Consider the following 16,847-nt stretch of genomic DNA (forward strand, 5'->3'; position numbering starts at 1 on the left):
TATGGGATAGGTCATGGCGGTCGTTTATTTGGAAAGACCTCGAAATTTCTTAAACACCTCGCGAGAGGTGCTTGTCGACCAGTCAACGCGAAAAGGAGCATGGAAATTATTGTCTTTTTTATCGTTCATCGCAGCTTCGAGCCGCCTTTTTGCCGATTACGCTTGACAATACGAATCAGATCCACTGAAATTAAAACTTCACCGTGGTCTACTTGACAATTTTTTCTATGCGCCTTGTTTAGATTCGATGGTTCTCTTCAAGAAATACCGACCTTTTTATTACTTATATCGTAGCTTGTTGTGTAATTTTCATACGTGTAACCCTTGCGCATAGCAATCAATTATTCTTACGCTACACAAATTCAAAAGGATTTATTATAACGATGCGTGTTTGGAAAAGTTAATTGTTTGGGAATAATTTGAGTTAAAATGTAAAGTGACAGCCTACAACGCTATAACACGCGTAGCATCTCTCGGTCTCTTCATTTTTCTAACTGCACAGTCTTATCAAACGGATTAGCCGTTGGAGGAGCTACAGCTGTGGCGAGCGACGAATTTAGATAGAACGCGAGCAAAAGACAATTAAACTTTGGCCGAAAGTTGGAAAGCGTTGCCTGTGTGGGTAGCCTTAGGGACTGTAGGAGGGAAGGGGTCGAAAGGGACCCGAATCGAAACACCTACAATGAACGTTGTCTCATTTAAATGAAAATTAAACGTCGCAGGTTGTGTCATCGATTTTTCCCATTTCGGACTGAACTCACGCTTATATGCGCGGAAAATGAAAGAGATCAGAGATAAAGACAATAGAGTCAGCTTGAGATAAATTCTCCATAGGTTTAACGAATTGGGAGAAAATAAAATAGGATCGTGTAATACCTGATACGTTCCTAAGAAATGATTATAATACGTTCTAAGAGATGATTATTCAACTTTGTCAACGAGACAGGGACGATAGTCAGTCAAAGAACGCCATCTAATCAGGCGATTATAGTATTTCGAACTAGTCGTAGTCAGTCGTAAAGAGTCCGCGGAATCCAGAACACGTGAAACCATAAGTGCGAACATGTGAACTTATTGAAAGTTGTCCTAGCCGTTATTCGAGCTGCTCTAACAAATTTGAAGAAGAACAGAGAAATTAACGTTTATCGGCATTTCTCTTCTTAAGGAGTTGGAATCGCGCAAATTTCGAATATCATTTCGGCGAAGGACAACGTATTTAAAATTAGTCACATTGTTGTCTCTTATCGCGACACACGTTCGTGTTCGTCATCCGCGAAATTACAGGAACCGACGTCAAACAATTTTTATCGGCAGTACGATGAATTATTGTATGAAATGTTTTCTTAAGATAACCTTCCTTCTCGTTTTCTCCAAGACTTCCGCAATTTGCAAACTTTGCAATTGTCTGCAGACGCGCCGAAGGTTCTCAAGATCATTTGTTTTTCGCGATTTGCAACGAAAGAGAAAAAAACATTTTAAAACGCCCGTTTCGAACCACATTAAACATGGAATTGTAGTCAGACAGAAAACAAATGCGAAAATAAAAAATCTCTTTGAATGGCGAAATGTTTCACCTTGTTCCATGAAACCAGAAGAATATTAACACGCAAGTACGTTTATCGAAAACAAAAGTAAACGAGATTTTGTCAACAAAAGGTTCATTCAAATGAGATTTTTCAAACAGACAAAGATAATAACCTTTTTAAACATCAAATAAAAATCACATTTTCTTTGACGATAATAGCCATAGATACTTTGAATTCTGCGTTTCTGATCGATAGATTGACATCTTCGAAATGGTTGCAAAACGTTCCCTAAACAATCTCTACGGTTATTTTTAATTAGAATTATTCTTTAAAATAAATTATTTTCAAAGTGAAAAACTCCGGCGTGATTCGTCGCTTGTTATTCGATGTATCGATGGGTTTGAAGAATTGTCGCGGACGATGCACGTGATTTGTGGCACGCGGTTCGCGGAACTGGAAACGAAAAAGTGGAACATCGCGACGATCGAAGATATTTTGAGAACCTGGATAGAAGTTCGGGGGGAGGGATTCACGAGGAGCCCAGTGGAAACGCTAAGATGGAAGCCGAGGTGTCCTCTCGAGTGTTTTCGCAAGACTGGAGTCGAACCCTTGGAAAAACAGACGCCAAATTGAATCCCTCGTCTATAAGAACGTGATGTCTCTCCCTTATCTATATAACTCTACCACTCGAGAGCCTTTTCCCCGGGGGTTTCTAGAGTTTCTTCGTCCACGGATTACACACCTATCTGTATTTCTCGCGCAAGAACCGCGTCGTACTTCCATTCGTCGCGTCTTTCAAAACGAACGTCTATAAAATACAAGCAACTCTTATTTTCGACGGTACCACGAAGATAAAATCAATAGAATTACAATTATCAGCTCGAAGTTTCACGCAAAAACACGTATTATTAATTATTTATAAATACCAGATAGAAATTTGATGAAAAAATATTGAATTTTTACAGTTGAATAAATAGTTATGTGAAAATTAATTGAAAAATATGGACATGTATTGTCATCGAATAATTCGATTTGAAAGACAGTTCACAATAATAATTACAGTGATAAATTAATATATTCGTTGCTGGTAATTTTACGAAGACCCTAAAACAGTAAACTGAAGATTTCTACAGTTAAAGATGAGAATTTCAAAAGTTCTCTAATATCACACAAAATAATTCAATTCTCTTTCCTGTACATATAATCCTTGATAACTACCCTACCTCACTATATTTTAGTCAATTAAACAGTATCCGTTAATATACCTTAAACCACTACATATATATGTATATAGTTGCAAAACTCCGATTAGTTAAAAAATATGTCACTCAATCCCCCAGAAAATGAACACTGTTATAGGTAAGAGGAACGCGAATCGATCAGAACGAAATCACCACGTGGTCGTCACTTCTAAATTCTCCGTGATCCCGCGACCAAATCCGTCGTTATCTGTCGAACCAAACAACGTAATCAAAACTCTCAAAAACTCTCTGGACAAAGAAACTCAATAATCCAACGCCCAGCCTTCGATCTTGTAAAATCCGTCGATTGATGGGTATACGGTGTAAAAGTATCCGACGGCCGCGTAGTCGCGCGCGGAAAAATTTCGCGTGTGCTCTCACACCACACGCAGGGCGATGCTCATTGTCTCGCTTTTGTTGCGTCGGCCCTGCGCGAGTCACGAGGGCGTGACTGAGTTAGGAGTGTGGCACGATCCTTGGCAACCTAACCGTAGAGGCGTCCACGAATTTCCCTTTAATACTAGCCCTCTGATTCGTCGACTCACGTAGGTGGAGTCACATGATTGGCGGCCGGCCAATCACGTGGCCCGTTGAATAACAGGCGGCAGGCCGTCACGGGGTTTCTCGTGATTTTTCGAAGAGAAGCGGCACGTACGGGTCGCGCAGCCGTGCTGCCCGACACCGAACACTTCGTTCGCTCGCGAGGCCGAGGCCCCAGTGTGTTTTTACTCGGGGTTGAGTAAACTCCGGCCTGTTGTGTATCATAATACGCGTGCACGCGGGTTTACGGGTTAGCCTTGCATCGACCACTGGATGCACCCTTGTCTTGCACCACGCCGCGCCGCCTGTCTCTTCCTCGATCGACGGAGACCAACTTCCCAACAGACTACAGAGATATTCCGAAGCGTCAACAAAACACCATTTAAACGGTCTAACGAGTAAACGAACGCCGCCGTCTCCGTCTACCGCCGACGGAATTGATAATTCGCCGACGATCTATCGAACCGAGTGGCTACCATGCCGATTCGAAAGTTTCAGTGAGTGACTGTATCGACTTGCTCAGAAATATCTAGTGAAATTCCCTATATCATCATATATCGATTCCACCATCCAATTGTTTAGTGACTAAGTGTAAATAACTAAATGTGACTGATCGAAATCAGTGAGTGAATGTAAAAATCAAAGTTCACTGCCGTCTTTGGAGGATATATAGGATATTTAACGTATTAAATAAAAATGTCGTTACGTTAAAACTATTCTACAAATATATATAGCCAGTGATCTAGACATACTATATAGATCCACGTATCACAGAGCAGACGCTACTGAATCTTTTTTAAAATCACCTCCACGTGTTTAAAGTAAAGCCAAGATCAAGTGCACTTGTAAAGATGCATACGCTGTTCAGCGAGCAGAATGCATATTACAGGCACGCAACGGCGGTTCCTGTTGGGATGGGCACTCCGTCGTATCCAGGAGTGGGCGCCGCACCAGGATACTACGAACAATACCGGTACGGCGGTTACGCGACGGCGGCAGGTTACCCGGTCTCAGGCATAACCCAGCAACACATTCACCATCCCGGTAAGGATATGGTAAAACCTCCGTATTCTTACATAGCTTTGATCGCGATGGCGATCCAAAACGCTCCCGACAAGAAGATCACGCTAAACGGGATTTATCAATTTATCATGGAGCGTTTTCCTTATTACCGTGAGAACAAGCAAGGCTGGCAGAATTCGATCAGGCATAATCTCAGCTTAAACGAGTGCTTTGTGAAGGTGCCAAGGGATGACAAGAAGCCCGGTAAAGGAAGCTACTGGTCGCTGGACCCGGATAGCTACAATATGTTCGATAACGGTTCTTATCTAAGGCGTCGGCGGCGCTTTAAAAAGAAGGATGCCCTGAAAGAGAAAGAAGAAGCATTAAAGAGACAAGGCTTGGTTCCCGAGAAGCAACGTAATCAGGACGAGACGAAACCTAGTAACATTGTAATAGCGCCACCGTCGGATGCGTCTACGAAGAAATTGGGCACCCTGGACACGACTTTGTGTAAACCGAAAAGGGAGCCGGTAAACGACGCTGGTAGTCATTGCATGGCTGTACAAGCGAAGTACGGTCTTCACAGTCCTATTCAAGACACAAAGACAGCGGTAACGACGACGTCAGCCGTCGCAATAGCTGGCCAAAGCGTTATCCAAACTGCTCTGGGTCATCAAGTGCACCAAGCTCATCAGGTTCATCAAGACAGCATTCAAGATGTGTCTATGGGATTAGATCCTACTAGTTTTAGCGTGGATGCATTGATGACGACAAGAGAGAACAACGCAGCTCTAATGACAAGGGATAATCCACATCATACGCATCATCCTCACGGTCTTCAACATACTCACCCTCACTCACACTCGATTATGACGAGCAGGGAGTCGATGGGTTCGGGGGTGGTCTCCAGGGACCACCTGCCCTCCGTTTGCGCGACTACAACCACGACGACGGCCGCCGTCGCGGCAATGATGGCGACTACTGGATACGGTCACAGCAGCACCGTGTCTAGGAGCAACGGCTCGCCGCCTGGAACCATGTACGCACCTTATTGCACGCCCACGGCTGGTTACATAATGGATCATACGGAATACAATTCGAGAAACCATAACAACACCGCGGGACACTCGCAATGGTACCAGGAGGCGGCCAGTCCCGACGCCGCCGCCATTTATCAGGATACTCAATCGCCGAGCTGTCAGCTTTACAGGTAAAAACAGAAATCACTGGTGGATCCTTTCGCTGTACTACCGTCGTTTATCCTTTATCCGGGGAAGATGTCTAATGAATTGTAGTATACGAAAAGCAGAACAGTTTAATTATTTAGAACTTGCAATTGTACTGTAGCGAAAGTACAATTTTTGCATATATGTATCTAGATCAAAATTATTCATTGTTTCGCTGTTTGTTTTATTACCATTTTTTCTTAACTTAAAAAAAATTTTTTGTAAGATCTCTTTCCAAAGATGTCTTTTATAAGTAAATAGGTAAATGTATAAAAGAATAAAAGGATCTAAGTACTTGAAATTAAAGATTGTATTGTAATTAAAGCGATATGAAATTTTATGATATAAATAAGTATAATATAAGTAATATGAATATAATATTGAAATATAATTGTACTACAATATATGTAGATAGTGTAGTGAGATTGGTGATGGCTAAGTGTATTAAGATTAATTATTTACAATTTTAAATTGTATTGCCTTAAAATGTAGCAAAAGTGCAGTTTTGTGATGTGCGAATATATAGCATAATATAAATTTTATAACGTATTCTAGCGAGAGCAGAATAGATATTTATCATTAAAAGTAAGACATTTAATTTCCTAAACCTTTATGTTAATGTGAGCGAGAGAAAATAACTATAATGTAACATAAATTATATAACATAATTGTACCATAATATGACCTAGTGAGATATTAAATGTAACAAAATTGAATTACTTGAAAAAAAATGTAATAACAGTGTTACATATATTACAAATTATTATCCATGGATGTTTTCCTTTGCAAGAACGACTTTGGAAAATGTGGTAAAGTATCCACAATTTTCAGATCCAGCCCGCCAACTCCTCTCTCATCGAGCGCAGCTCCGTCTCCACCCTTGTACCACAGATACTACCAAGACTGCAATACTGTCAACACTAGCGGAAATCTACCCATCACGTTGCATAAGTACTGAGAATACCGAAATTCAAGGCCTCATCACCGAGGCCTTGAAGAACATCACACCGAGCACTACGACCCGAGCTTGGTTTATGTGAAACAAGAGTGGATCCCGTGCACGGAAGAGCTCGCCAAAGAGTGGAATTAGATAAGTCTAGAAATCCATGATAAAACGGCGTGAAAGTAATATCAATTTGAATCTCAATTTGCCGAAACTATACGAACTAAACGATACGAAAATAGCTGTAGATATTTCATCGTTCATGTACTTGATAATAGTACAATGAATGTATAACGTAGCACGTTATAGGTGCAGTAAAAAAGGATTTTAACGAATAGGAGAGAATTGACGGACTCATGACAAAAACGATCCTTGTTCGTATTTATCTCCTGCATCTTTTATTTCTGTTTTTATTTATTTCAGTCCCTTTAATGAAATATTCTTCGTATTAAACAACTGAATGGACTGCCATAATGAGATTGGACTGCTCTAAGGAAAAGCAATTTGAGATTAATCAAAATCAAATCACTTTCTGGAATGTGCTATATATTCATAGTCAACTAATATTCGGAATAATAAACTTTTACACTTTTTAATACGAAAGCTGCATTTCTTTCTCATCCAGAAAAATACATTTTATGTATTGGCGCTGTCTTTTAATTACTATAAATATATTTATATTCATATTGTAGAAGAATTATATTTAATGAAATCATAAAATTTTGTATCTCTTGGCAAAGGTTGTTTTTCTTATGAGTCTGTCAATTATTAAAATGCTTGCAGTGAATTGTGCGAATAGTTCAACGCAACAGCATTCGCTAATTTCCACTTCGATTAGAGACATGTTGTTGGAGTGGAACTACATATAGTTCGAGGTATTTTATACTCTATCGAATCTTATTCCGGTTCTATGTATGTATATCGATCGAGAAATAACGAACGAAGGAAATGAATCGTTGTATGCCAACTAAAGTTATACATACTTGACATTTTCAAGACATTATCGCGATCACAGTGAACACGTGTCCTTCTTCGGGGCGTAAAAAGTTTAGTACACATGTACTACTTGATCTGAGGAGATAGCAGATTGACATATAGCTTCAAAATGGCCGCGGCTGGCAGCAATAATTTTTTTTTTCATTCATAAATAGCAGAAAATTCGATGATTGAGAATCTGATAATAAATAATATTATTTTGTAATGCACTTCTTAGCTTTCTTCTCCAAAGTTTCTCTTTTCACATAAATTATCGTTTAAATCAAATGTCAGCATTTTTCATTTCATGCTTTGGACTTGTTGTAGAGCAGTTTAATAACGAAAGCAAATTCTGCTCCTATCTAACATTTCCAGAAACTCGGGAAAGTTGAGGTTTTACTTTTTATAGTCTCCTTTATTCAATTACAAATATTTAATAATTGTTTCGTAACAATCTATGTAACTTTACTTAAAATGCAGAAATTGTAGCTTTAATTTACTCAAAGTGCAAGAATTAAAGCAATGGACACGGAAGACTTTAAATATTCCAACAAATTTAAAAAAATCAGAAAATATTAGAGAGGACATTTTAACTACGTAAACGTATAAGGAGGGCAGTATTATACAGATTGAGGTTTCGGGATGATACTTTCGATCTCTAAATACTTACGTGATCAGTTTTATTGCATGCTGGATCATTCATTAATGAATCGGAAGAGCGAATGACGCGAGATGTGGCGTGAAAACAGATGTGAATATCAGTGATGATCGTCGTCACCTGAGCAAACAAAGGCAGATCTCTTTACTGATCTACGGTAATTTTGGCCGATTCAAAATTCCTTCTTCTCGCGATGATCTTGTTTGCACTAAGATACGAACGATCCTGCACACATTGCAACTGTACAAACCTGCAGCGAATTAATGAGACAGAAAAAAATATTTCAGGCAGTGCACGTGTCCCTGTCGGAATTATCCATTTCCGATAAAAACACGAGATCAATATTCAAGATACTTAGAAACAGATTTTTAGACTGTAAAATAGAAGAATTGATAAAGAAATGGATGATTATTAATGCAATTTAATATACCAGATGGTTTTAGCACTACGATGTTAATATAATTTTTAAACTGATAAATTTTATTTTAGTGATCATTTTTGATAGTTTTTAAAATCAATTTCATTAATAATATTCGCAATATGTTGGAATATTATTTATATATTTATTGATCTTCTTTATATAGCTCTTAATCTTGGACGCCATATTGGGAATGAGAATATACCATAATGGTATTTACAATCGAGGATTAATGGAATATTATTATACTTGATACAGAATAGTGACTGTAGCAAAGTCGTTTTCTCAATTGAGTTAAGAATTGATGGATGAAGAAAGTTACATCGATAATTCTCATCAAACGTTCTTGTGGCTATAATGGATACAATTGATGGGAGTGATATAGTGAGGTTATAAAATTTTTAACATTTATGTACATGTTTTGCAAGCAATTCTGTATAGTAATTCGAGACACGCAAGGGGAGATAAGAAGCCACGAACCTCGTTCAGGATGGTAATGTTAAATAAATAACAGTAATATTTTATTACTCAATCTTTGGTAAGACGCTTAAATTATACATAGAGAGATATAAAAAAGATTGCATAAGGTTTTAGAACTAAATCATTTGTTATTTTTCACAATTTTAAATACTGATTTACAAATAATTCTTACAGTTTGAGATTTAAACTATTTACATAAAAACAACATCGATCGGTGTTTCAATCTGAAATCTGACAATTTATAATTATAAATAGTGTTTACGTATTAGCAAGTACAAATAATACTCTATTAATACGATACAATTATGCAATAACAGGCAAATAAAAGAAATTGAAACAGAAAGAAACCCATAAGTACGTATGTTATTCTGATGTACGTACAGTAAACAAATAAATAAACAATAGTTATTTCTCGTATATCCGTCTCGGACTTAATGTTCTAATTTATAACCTCAAAATATCAGCCCCAGCCAATTATACATTCAATGAAAACGATGAAAGTTCTTTCTGCTAGTTAATTAAATGGAACGAGACAAAGGTGATAAAAATTCGTAAAAAGTAATACGATCGTTTTCGGTAGTGCGTTTGTGTGTCTCGTCATTTTATGCATTTATTCGCGTAACGTTATTCCTTGCAACCAATGCGCGCGATTTGGTTGCACGAAATTGGTAGTTTACCGAGGATTAAGATATAATATATATTTATTGCAAAACGGATCGTGTGAATAATTAAACGATTGAAACGGAAAAAATCGTATCGTAGATAGATCTCTGCGTGTATATTATTAAAAAGAGTGTATATATATACACACACACATATATATATATATATTAGATATATAGATTGTATAGATAAAGCTATATATGTATAAATAGACAGATCTATATATACAGAAAACGTATTGATATTACGAATTAGTAATAATAATCGCAAACTTATTAACGTAGGATAAGTCGTGCGAATACGAAAACCTTACGAAATAAACGTAATGAAACGTAACGAAAACACCTTGTGTTATTTTTTTGAGGTATCTTTGCACGAAATTCTCGATTTATCCAACTCTCCTTGCCCCACCATACGTCTCACGGTTCGGCGATACCGACCGATACAACACTTGTAAAACTATTGTTCAACGTATCGAATGTTTGTTGGTATTACGGAGAGAGAAGTGCTTGGAAAAAAAATATTTCGTTACAATTCGTTTTTTTTTCTTCTTTTTTCAACGATGAACATCGGTATTCACAAAAGTGTAAATGTATACAGTACGAAACACGATCGATATAAACACCTGCGAAAATAATAGGTCCATTTAATTATCCGTAGCATTGATCAAAATTAATTCCATTATTGTGAGGGAAAATTTTCGATACTGTCGAAAAAAATATTCGTTTTACTCAACACGATGAAACGTAGAATTAAAAAAAAAGGAGAAATGGTCAAACAATCGTTTGAATCGGATTAACAAACCGAACGATTTTACGAGGGAAAAAATATAAAAGTAACGCATCGTTTAGGATTGCGAAAATAATACAAAGGTGAACTCGTTTAGAAGCTTCGCGAAATTTTCAAACAGATGCTTCGACTATTGTATATACAACCGCTGCATTTTGGTTGGCACTTTGTTGCATCTCAGAGATCGATTTCGATTATTTCTAGTCACGACTCACGAAACGTTATTTCTCCGTATCGACGTGGGCGATAATGGAAAGATAAGAATATCTTGCAACGTCCAGCCGACTTTGTTCATCGAGATATGTATTTGTATGATCGAACGACATCGATGCCTGCGTAATTTCGATGGAATTCTTTTTGCAGAGCTCAATGCTAATAATAAAAAGTACGATCAAGTTAATTGAGTCAAGCTAAGTACATAATTTGTCTTGTAACTTGGCAAATTTGATTAGATAGCACTGTTATGAGTCTCGACTATTATGGATCTATTGTTAAAGTTTGCAACAAATCTGCAAATATATAATAAAAATTACAAGATATTTCATTTGATATTAATATGGCCGATGATTTACATTGTTAATTATACAGATTATTATGAGGTTATGTTGTTCAAAGCCAATTATTAGAGGTTATAACCAAAAGACAGGCGTTATTAGTATAAGAAAAAGTTCAGTAAGTATTACATAGTATAGTTGCCCTATAATCTAGTATTCCGTAAAATTAAGATATAAAGAGGTTATGTTTAACTATTAGAGGTTGCATTCGAAAGTCTCGTTAACAATTAATATTCGTTATTAATATGAAAAAGAGCTCCATAACTAACACAGTAAGCTCTACGATTTACTAACGAGTAAAGTTTCGTCCGGTTGTTCGGTGGTTTTCGCTCGAGGCAATATTGAACTGCATCTGCCGAAACACGTGCTCAGGATAAAGCTGGGCTTTAGGACGTTTCGTGCCGGCAATCCGTTAGTTCGCCGAAAGATAGAGTATATACCTATTGACCAGTTAGCAGAATCTCTCCGAGCACGCGTTAGTCTATCCTGTTCCTTTCGCCTAAGGGTCTTTGGTTTATGGAAAACCCAGGGTCGAGAATCTCTTGGAACATAACCGTGTGCCCTATTCTAAAATGCACGTTGGTTCCAAATTCCGTCAGAGTTTTAGCTATTTATGTATTAAGAACCAACGTTGCGTTAACGCAATATTTTATGTGTAATTTCTTTTTGGTCAAATCACATTCAATTTTAGCGTAATTATTAAAAGGTATTCCAGAAATTTGCCATATATTTTTTCTTTCGTTGCTAGTTCTTCCATTTAGTTTCTACAACTGTATTTTATTAAAATCTTTACCTAACTCAAAAACAAGAAAATTGGAAACGAATTTAAAAGAATACAAAAATAATACGTATTTTTTATTGGAAATTGTTTAGGAAACTAACATAGCGAATGAAAATTATGGCGGGATTTATTAAAAACTTCTACCTAACCTAAAAATACGAGAATTGAAGGCAAATTCAAAAGGATGCAAAAACAATGCGTGTTTTTTTTTTATTGAAAATCACTTAAAGAACCGAAATGGCGAATGGTAACGTGACGCCTGTTGAATTAACAGAAAATTATGGTAAAGTTTATTAATTGCTTGTGACAGGCACTTTATCAAAGGCAGAATCGAATTAGCGATCGACAGGCGAAAGTGATGGACATCAGAAGAGGTATTTGCACGGAATGTAAACTGTCGGGATGGTGGGCTGGCATTAGTCTCTAAACCGAGCAAACACACGCGGTTCCATGCGACCGACTCAGGTTGGGGCAATTTTAGAGCGGCAGAATTCGAGGGTGCAGAAGTCATCCGGCTCTCAATCTTTATCTCAACGGCAAACACTTAAAATTATCCACCTTGCAGCGTGCAAATACGTTGTGGAGAATGCCCAACCCCCTGGTTTAATTCTTAACCTAAATGGTTATCGTACCTTTCTTTGTGAAATAGCCTCGGAAATCGCTCGGAAAAACCCATATCTCCTTTGAAACTTGATCCTTTTTAATTCTTCTTGGTCTTCAACCGCAAGATGCATTTTGTCACTGTCACAGAACAGAAATCATTCTTTACATAGCTCTATTCACTTACAATGACATACGCCCACTAGATGAATAATTAACATGGCGTTACCTAGTCTATATTGACGGGTCACGTGACATGTTACCAATAAAAAGAATAGTCGAGGTAAAAAATAAGTAGACACATAGTGGAAGGAAATATGTACATACATTATATACCTTTAGAATATATAGATTGTTTAATAAATAATTAGAACTAATATTGACATTTTTGTGTAATCAAGTCATATTTAATGAAACTTTGTTCATATGTATTTTCACTAGCTGTCCACTTATTTTTGTTCCTGACTGTACGTAGTTTAAACGCGGTAATTATTATTTAAATTGTTCAAAAACTTAGGTTCTTTTTATAAATTCCTATCAAATACTGAGACGGTTAAATTTTCAAATGTCGAAACTGTTAAAAAGTTTTATACTACTGAAATTAATGGTATTTAGGCTCATGTTCATTGAGATTTTTTTGCTTGTTTTCGTGAATACTACATGTTTCTTCTGGGATTTTTTGTAACGCCTTGCGATTACCAAATTACTAGTCGTGCCATAGAAATGACCAAAGTGGATCGGAAAAAGTTTCGCTTTGAAGAGTAAAATCTCTATGGTAAAAACGGTTGGAACTACGTTCCCACGTGTGGCGTAAACATTGCGTTGACGGAAAAACCATGGTTGAACGACGATCATTTCTCAAGCTGCAACGTCGACTCGCGGTCCTCTTGTTCGCTTTTTCCCGCCCTTTCCTCCTACTCTATCGTTACTTCATTTTTTCTGTTTCTTCCCGCGTAACCGTTGCGGCGGTATTAGCGGTTCCATGCAATCATCAATTTCAAACAAGAGAACGAAAGAGAAAAAAAGTTTGGCCGTCGGCTTACTTAAACAAACAGTACGCTCTACGAAATGGATGGAGAGAGAAAGAGAATCGACAGCGTAAACCTTCTTCGTTTCCGACTTACGTACAACCGTTTTTTTCTAAGCAACCCAGCAATGAAATGCATGCTGCGTCGAGAATCGGTCAGTGATAGCTTACAGAATTGTGCTTTGGAGCAGAAAAACTGTAACAAAGAAGGTTATAGGTTACAACGAAAACGCTAATGATTTCTTGTCTCCTTTCCAATAAACGATGGTTTACAATAAAAAGAGAAATTAATGTTTAGATTAGAATGTTTATTAACTTTCATAATCTTAAATCAGTATACAATACAATAGGTTAGAATTAAGGTATGATTGATCTTTATTATATGACATTATTAAATTAATTATTACATAACCATAAAAACAAGGAAATTGAAAATGAAAATATGTAGTAGGACTTTTACTGTTATCATTTTCTTAATAGTGGATTATCCTGAAACAATCGAGAAACCTATAATAATATCAGTATATTTTTCAGAATTAATGAGACTACTATCATTATTATATAATTACTAGCATATAAATAAAGGTTCCATTGAAAAAAAGAAAGCAGATAAGGAATACGTAAGAGTTTCCCGATTATAGATTGTTAGTTTTCAAAGAATATTTCTGACGCAAAAATCCAAACAAAGGAAACAAGATATAACCAACACAGTGAGGACGAGGATGAAAAGAGAAGAACGAACGCATCGTCAAGAGAGAAGCGTAGAAGAGAAAGGGGGCATCGCCATCGTCTGCTCGTTCAGGGGAAGACGACAGGTGTGCATTTCCCAGAGACCCGCGGCGAAACGCGAAACTGGAATCGCTGCTGGAGTACCGTGACCTAACCTCGATACACGTAGTCGACTTCTATCGTCGCAGTCGCTGCTCCTTCTCCCTCTTCCTTTCTTCATTCTATTTGTAAAATTTATTTGTCTCGCTTCTTACAAATGAAAATGATGTTGAGTTTCTAAAACAAGATAATGTTTTTAGAAATTAATATGTAAGTCTTACAATCCTGAAATGATTCTATTTGAATTCTACGACCTAAGGTTATGGAGAATGAGATTTCATGATATTGTGATATATGGATACTATAATCGTTAAATGATGCAATACGTATCACACGATCTCATGATTCTATAAATCCAATCAGAGTTCTACGGCTTCAAATATATTAAAAAAGAAGTTCTACAATATTCTTAAGACGACATGCTATAATCCAGTGATGGAATATTTAATCTAATCAGCTTAAGTTATCCGAAAAATTTCCTTATTCCAGTACATACATGATTTTTATCTTAAAGTTCTATTAGAGGAGAAAAATCATATTTAGAGATTATATAATATTTTTTTAGAAAAATAACTGAGTAAAATAATAGTCACCTAGAGCTGGAGCAACAGCGAAGTATAATCGAGCGAGGCGCCTGGTCCATTAGAACAAACTTTCACAGAGACGAACCAAAATCTCCATTCCGTCGTATTCCAGCAAATGGACAGGGTCACACGGGAGCAAGAGGCAAGTGTACGTGGAAACAGAAAAAAAAGGTACGGAAGAGTCTGGCCGAGCGTGGTGGTGGATAAATAGAATTTCATTTACATCCAACACAGTGGCGCTGTCCGAGCAAAGGGTAAAAAGAAAAAAAGCTATTCGCAGATAACGGGGAAGATGGGGAAAGAAATGGGGGAAAAGAACGGTGTGGGGATGAGAAACGAACAGGGACCAATTAAAATTGGCAATTACAAATGTTCGAGAAAGTTACAATATTCCGTACCACGTCTATATTTTTATCTCCCTCGTAATTTTTCTTTTCTCCGCGCATTCGGTTGCCCCATTCTCAGATGAGGAAAAAAGGACACAAAGAATTGGTAAAAAAGATAAAGCGAAAAGTAAAAATAAAAGAAAGGACCAATGGAAATTGGTTCGTGTCGGTGTAGAAACGGAGGTCCGTTGCTATCCAATGGTAGCCGCAAGAACAGATCGATAGTCGCTGGATGTGGAGCATCGCCCTGCCACGACCACCATCGTGAAAATCGCTCGAAAGCGGTTTATCGGTGCACGACCATCGCCCGGGTTTGTTATGAGTATCTCTGTCGAGAAAAATATTTATCGAACTTGGCCAGCTCGCTTCCCGAATATTGCTATAGTTATTACGAAACGTATCTCTTCATTTAAAACTTGAAAGTTTTCTTAGAATTATTATCGTGTAATAAGTAACAAGATCCATCTTCACTTTTTTCAAGAAATTACTTAATGCTTGTAAATGAACTTGACTTTAACACTGCATCTGGCAATTTCCTCTTTGATACTGATTTTACTACAAGCACATAATTCAATCAATTTCAAATTTCAATTTTTGTCTATTACATTATTTATTATCCTACAGTAATCAACTACTTAGGGCTAAAGACTTTGATTAACTTGATTTTGAAAATGTTCCAATTTAGATAACGTTTCATTCGGTAAATAGAGTATGTAATTGCTGTCAAAAGTTTCTAAGCGGACAGTGAAACGTAACGATCATTGTATGGATATTCGTGTAGATTGTAGATGAGATCACACTTAATCGCGGTTTAATTCGAAATAAAGTAAACAATGGCGCCAGTCGAAAATGCAAACGTCATTATGACGTTGAATGCTAAATCGGTTGTGCGAAACGTTCCCAGGAACACATTGGTAGACACATTTACACGTCGCAACAGTTTGTTCGTTCTCGCCAGTAATTTCGAATTTAATTGGCACACCTACCAACGTATCAAGGAACGTCGATGTACTGATGTCTCTGCCGGTTTCCATCCCTTCCGTGCATCTATCTTCTTCGTCCATGACATTAACCCCGGAGGCTACCCTAACGCATCACACGTTATTATAGCATGGTAATTCGAATTTAAAATAGGCAATTAATTAACCGTATGCGTCTACCCATCTTCGTCCCTCACGGTACAACTTCATCGAATGATACTGTGCTCGCGAATACTTTATATTTGTTTTCTGCATTGTTTACAACATCGACCACCATAGGGACGAAATAATTCCTCTGGTATCATGATTTTCACATTTGTAGAAAAGAGCGTTTTCATTTCATTTTTCGACTCATGATTATGTATTTCCTCCGTCCTGTAAAGATTACAAATTACTTACTACAACTGTATTTATCTGGCTTAATATTTCAGTAAATAATATAAATTTTAACACCTGTAATTTATTATTAAAAATATTTATATGATTACTATACCTGGGCTTCCTTAAATAAATGAATTAATCTTGTGCAAAAGGAGCCTAACATAAATATTATTAATAGAAATTACCACCATCTTTTATTCTATTAACACATGAGTACACATGGATTTCTTAATCGTAATGTATAGCATTTTTTATGTGTCTTCCA

At 37.0% G+C, this 16,847-nt stretch overlaps 1 protein-coding gene and 1 pseudogene across 1 annotated transcript; one reads left to right on the forward strand and one right to left on the reverse strand.

The window, feature by feature from the left end:
- The first annotated feature begins 4,111 nt into the window (after positions 1 to 4,111).
- LOC117211700 (fork head domain-containing protein crocodile) lies at positions 4,112 to 6,850 on the forward strand. The gene is made up of 2 exons (XM_033455870.1): positions 4,112 to 5,519; positions 6,367 to 6,850. The coding sequence occupies exons 1-2, from the start codon at positions 4,159 to 4,161 to the stop codon at positions 6,491 to 6,493; spliced, it is 1,488 nt and encodes a 495-aa protein (XP_033311761.1). The 5' UTR covers positions 4,112 to 4,158; the 3' UTR covers positions 6,494 to 6,850.
- Positions 6,851 to 16,020: 9,170 nt separating this feature from the next.
- LOC117211635 lies at positions 16,021 to 16,516 on the reverse strand (annotated as a pseudogene).
- Between the last annotated feature and the right edge of the window lie 331 nt (positions 16,517 to 16,847).

This window comes from Bombus bifarius, unplaced genomic scaffold (assembly GCF_011952205.1).
Source record: "Bombus bifarius isolate JDL3187 unplaced genomic scaffold, Bbif_JDL3187 scf7180000008240, whole genome shotgun sequence".
Classification (NCBI taxonomy): Eukaryota; Metazoa; Arthropoda; class Insecta; order Hymenoptera; family Apidae; genus Bombus; species Bombus bifarius.

Excerpts from the sequence above, each read along its gene's own strand:
- LOC117211700 (XM_033455870.1), top strand. The coding sequence starts at position 4,159 with ATGCATACGCTGTTCAGCGAGCAGAATGCATATTACAGGCACGCAACG. Across the intron at positions 5,520-6,366 it reads CCGAGCTGTCAGCTTTACAG|ATCCAGCCCGCCAACTCCTC; the intron begins GTAAAAACAGAA and ends CACAATTTTCAG.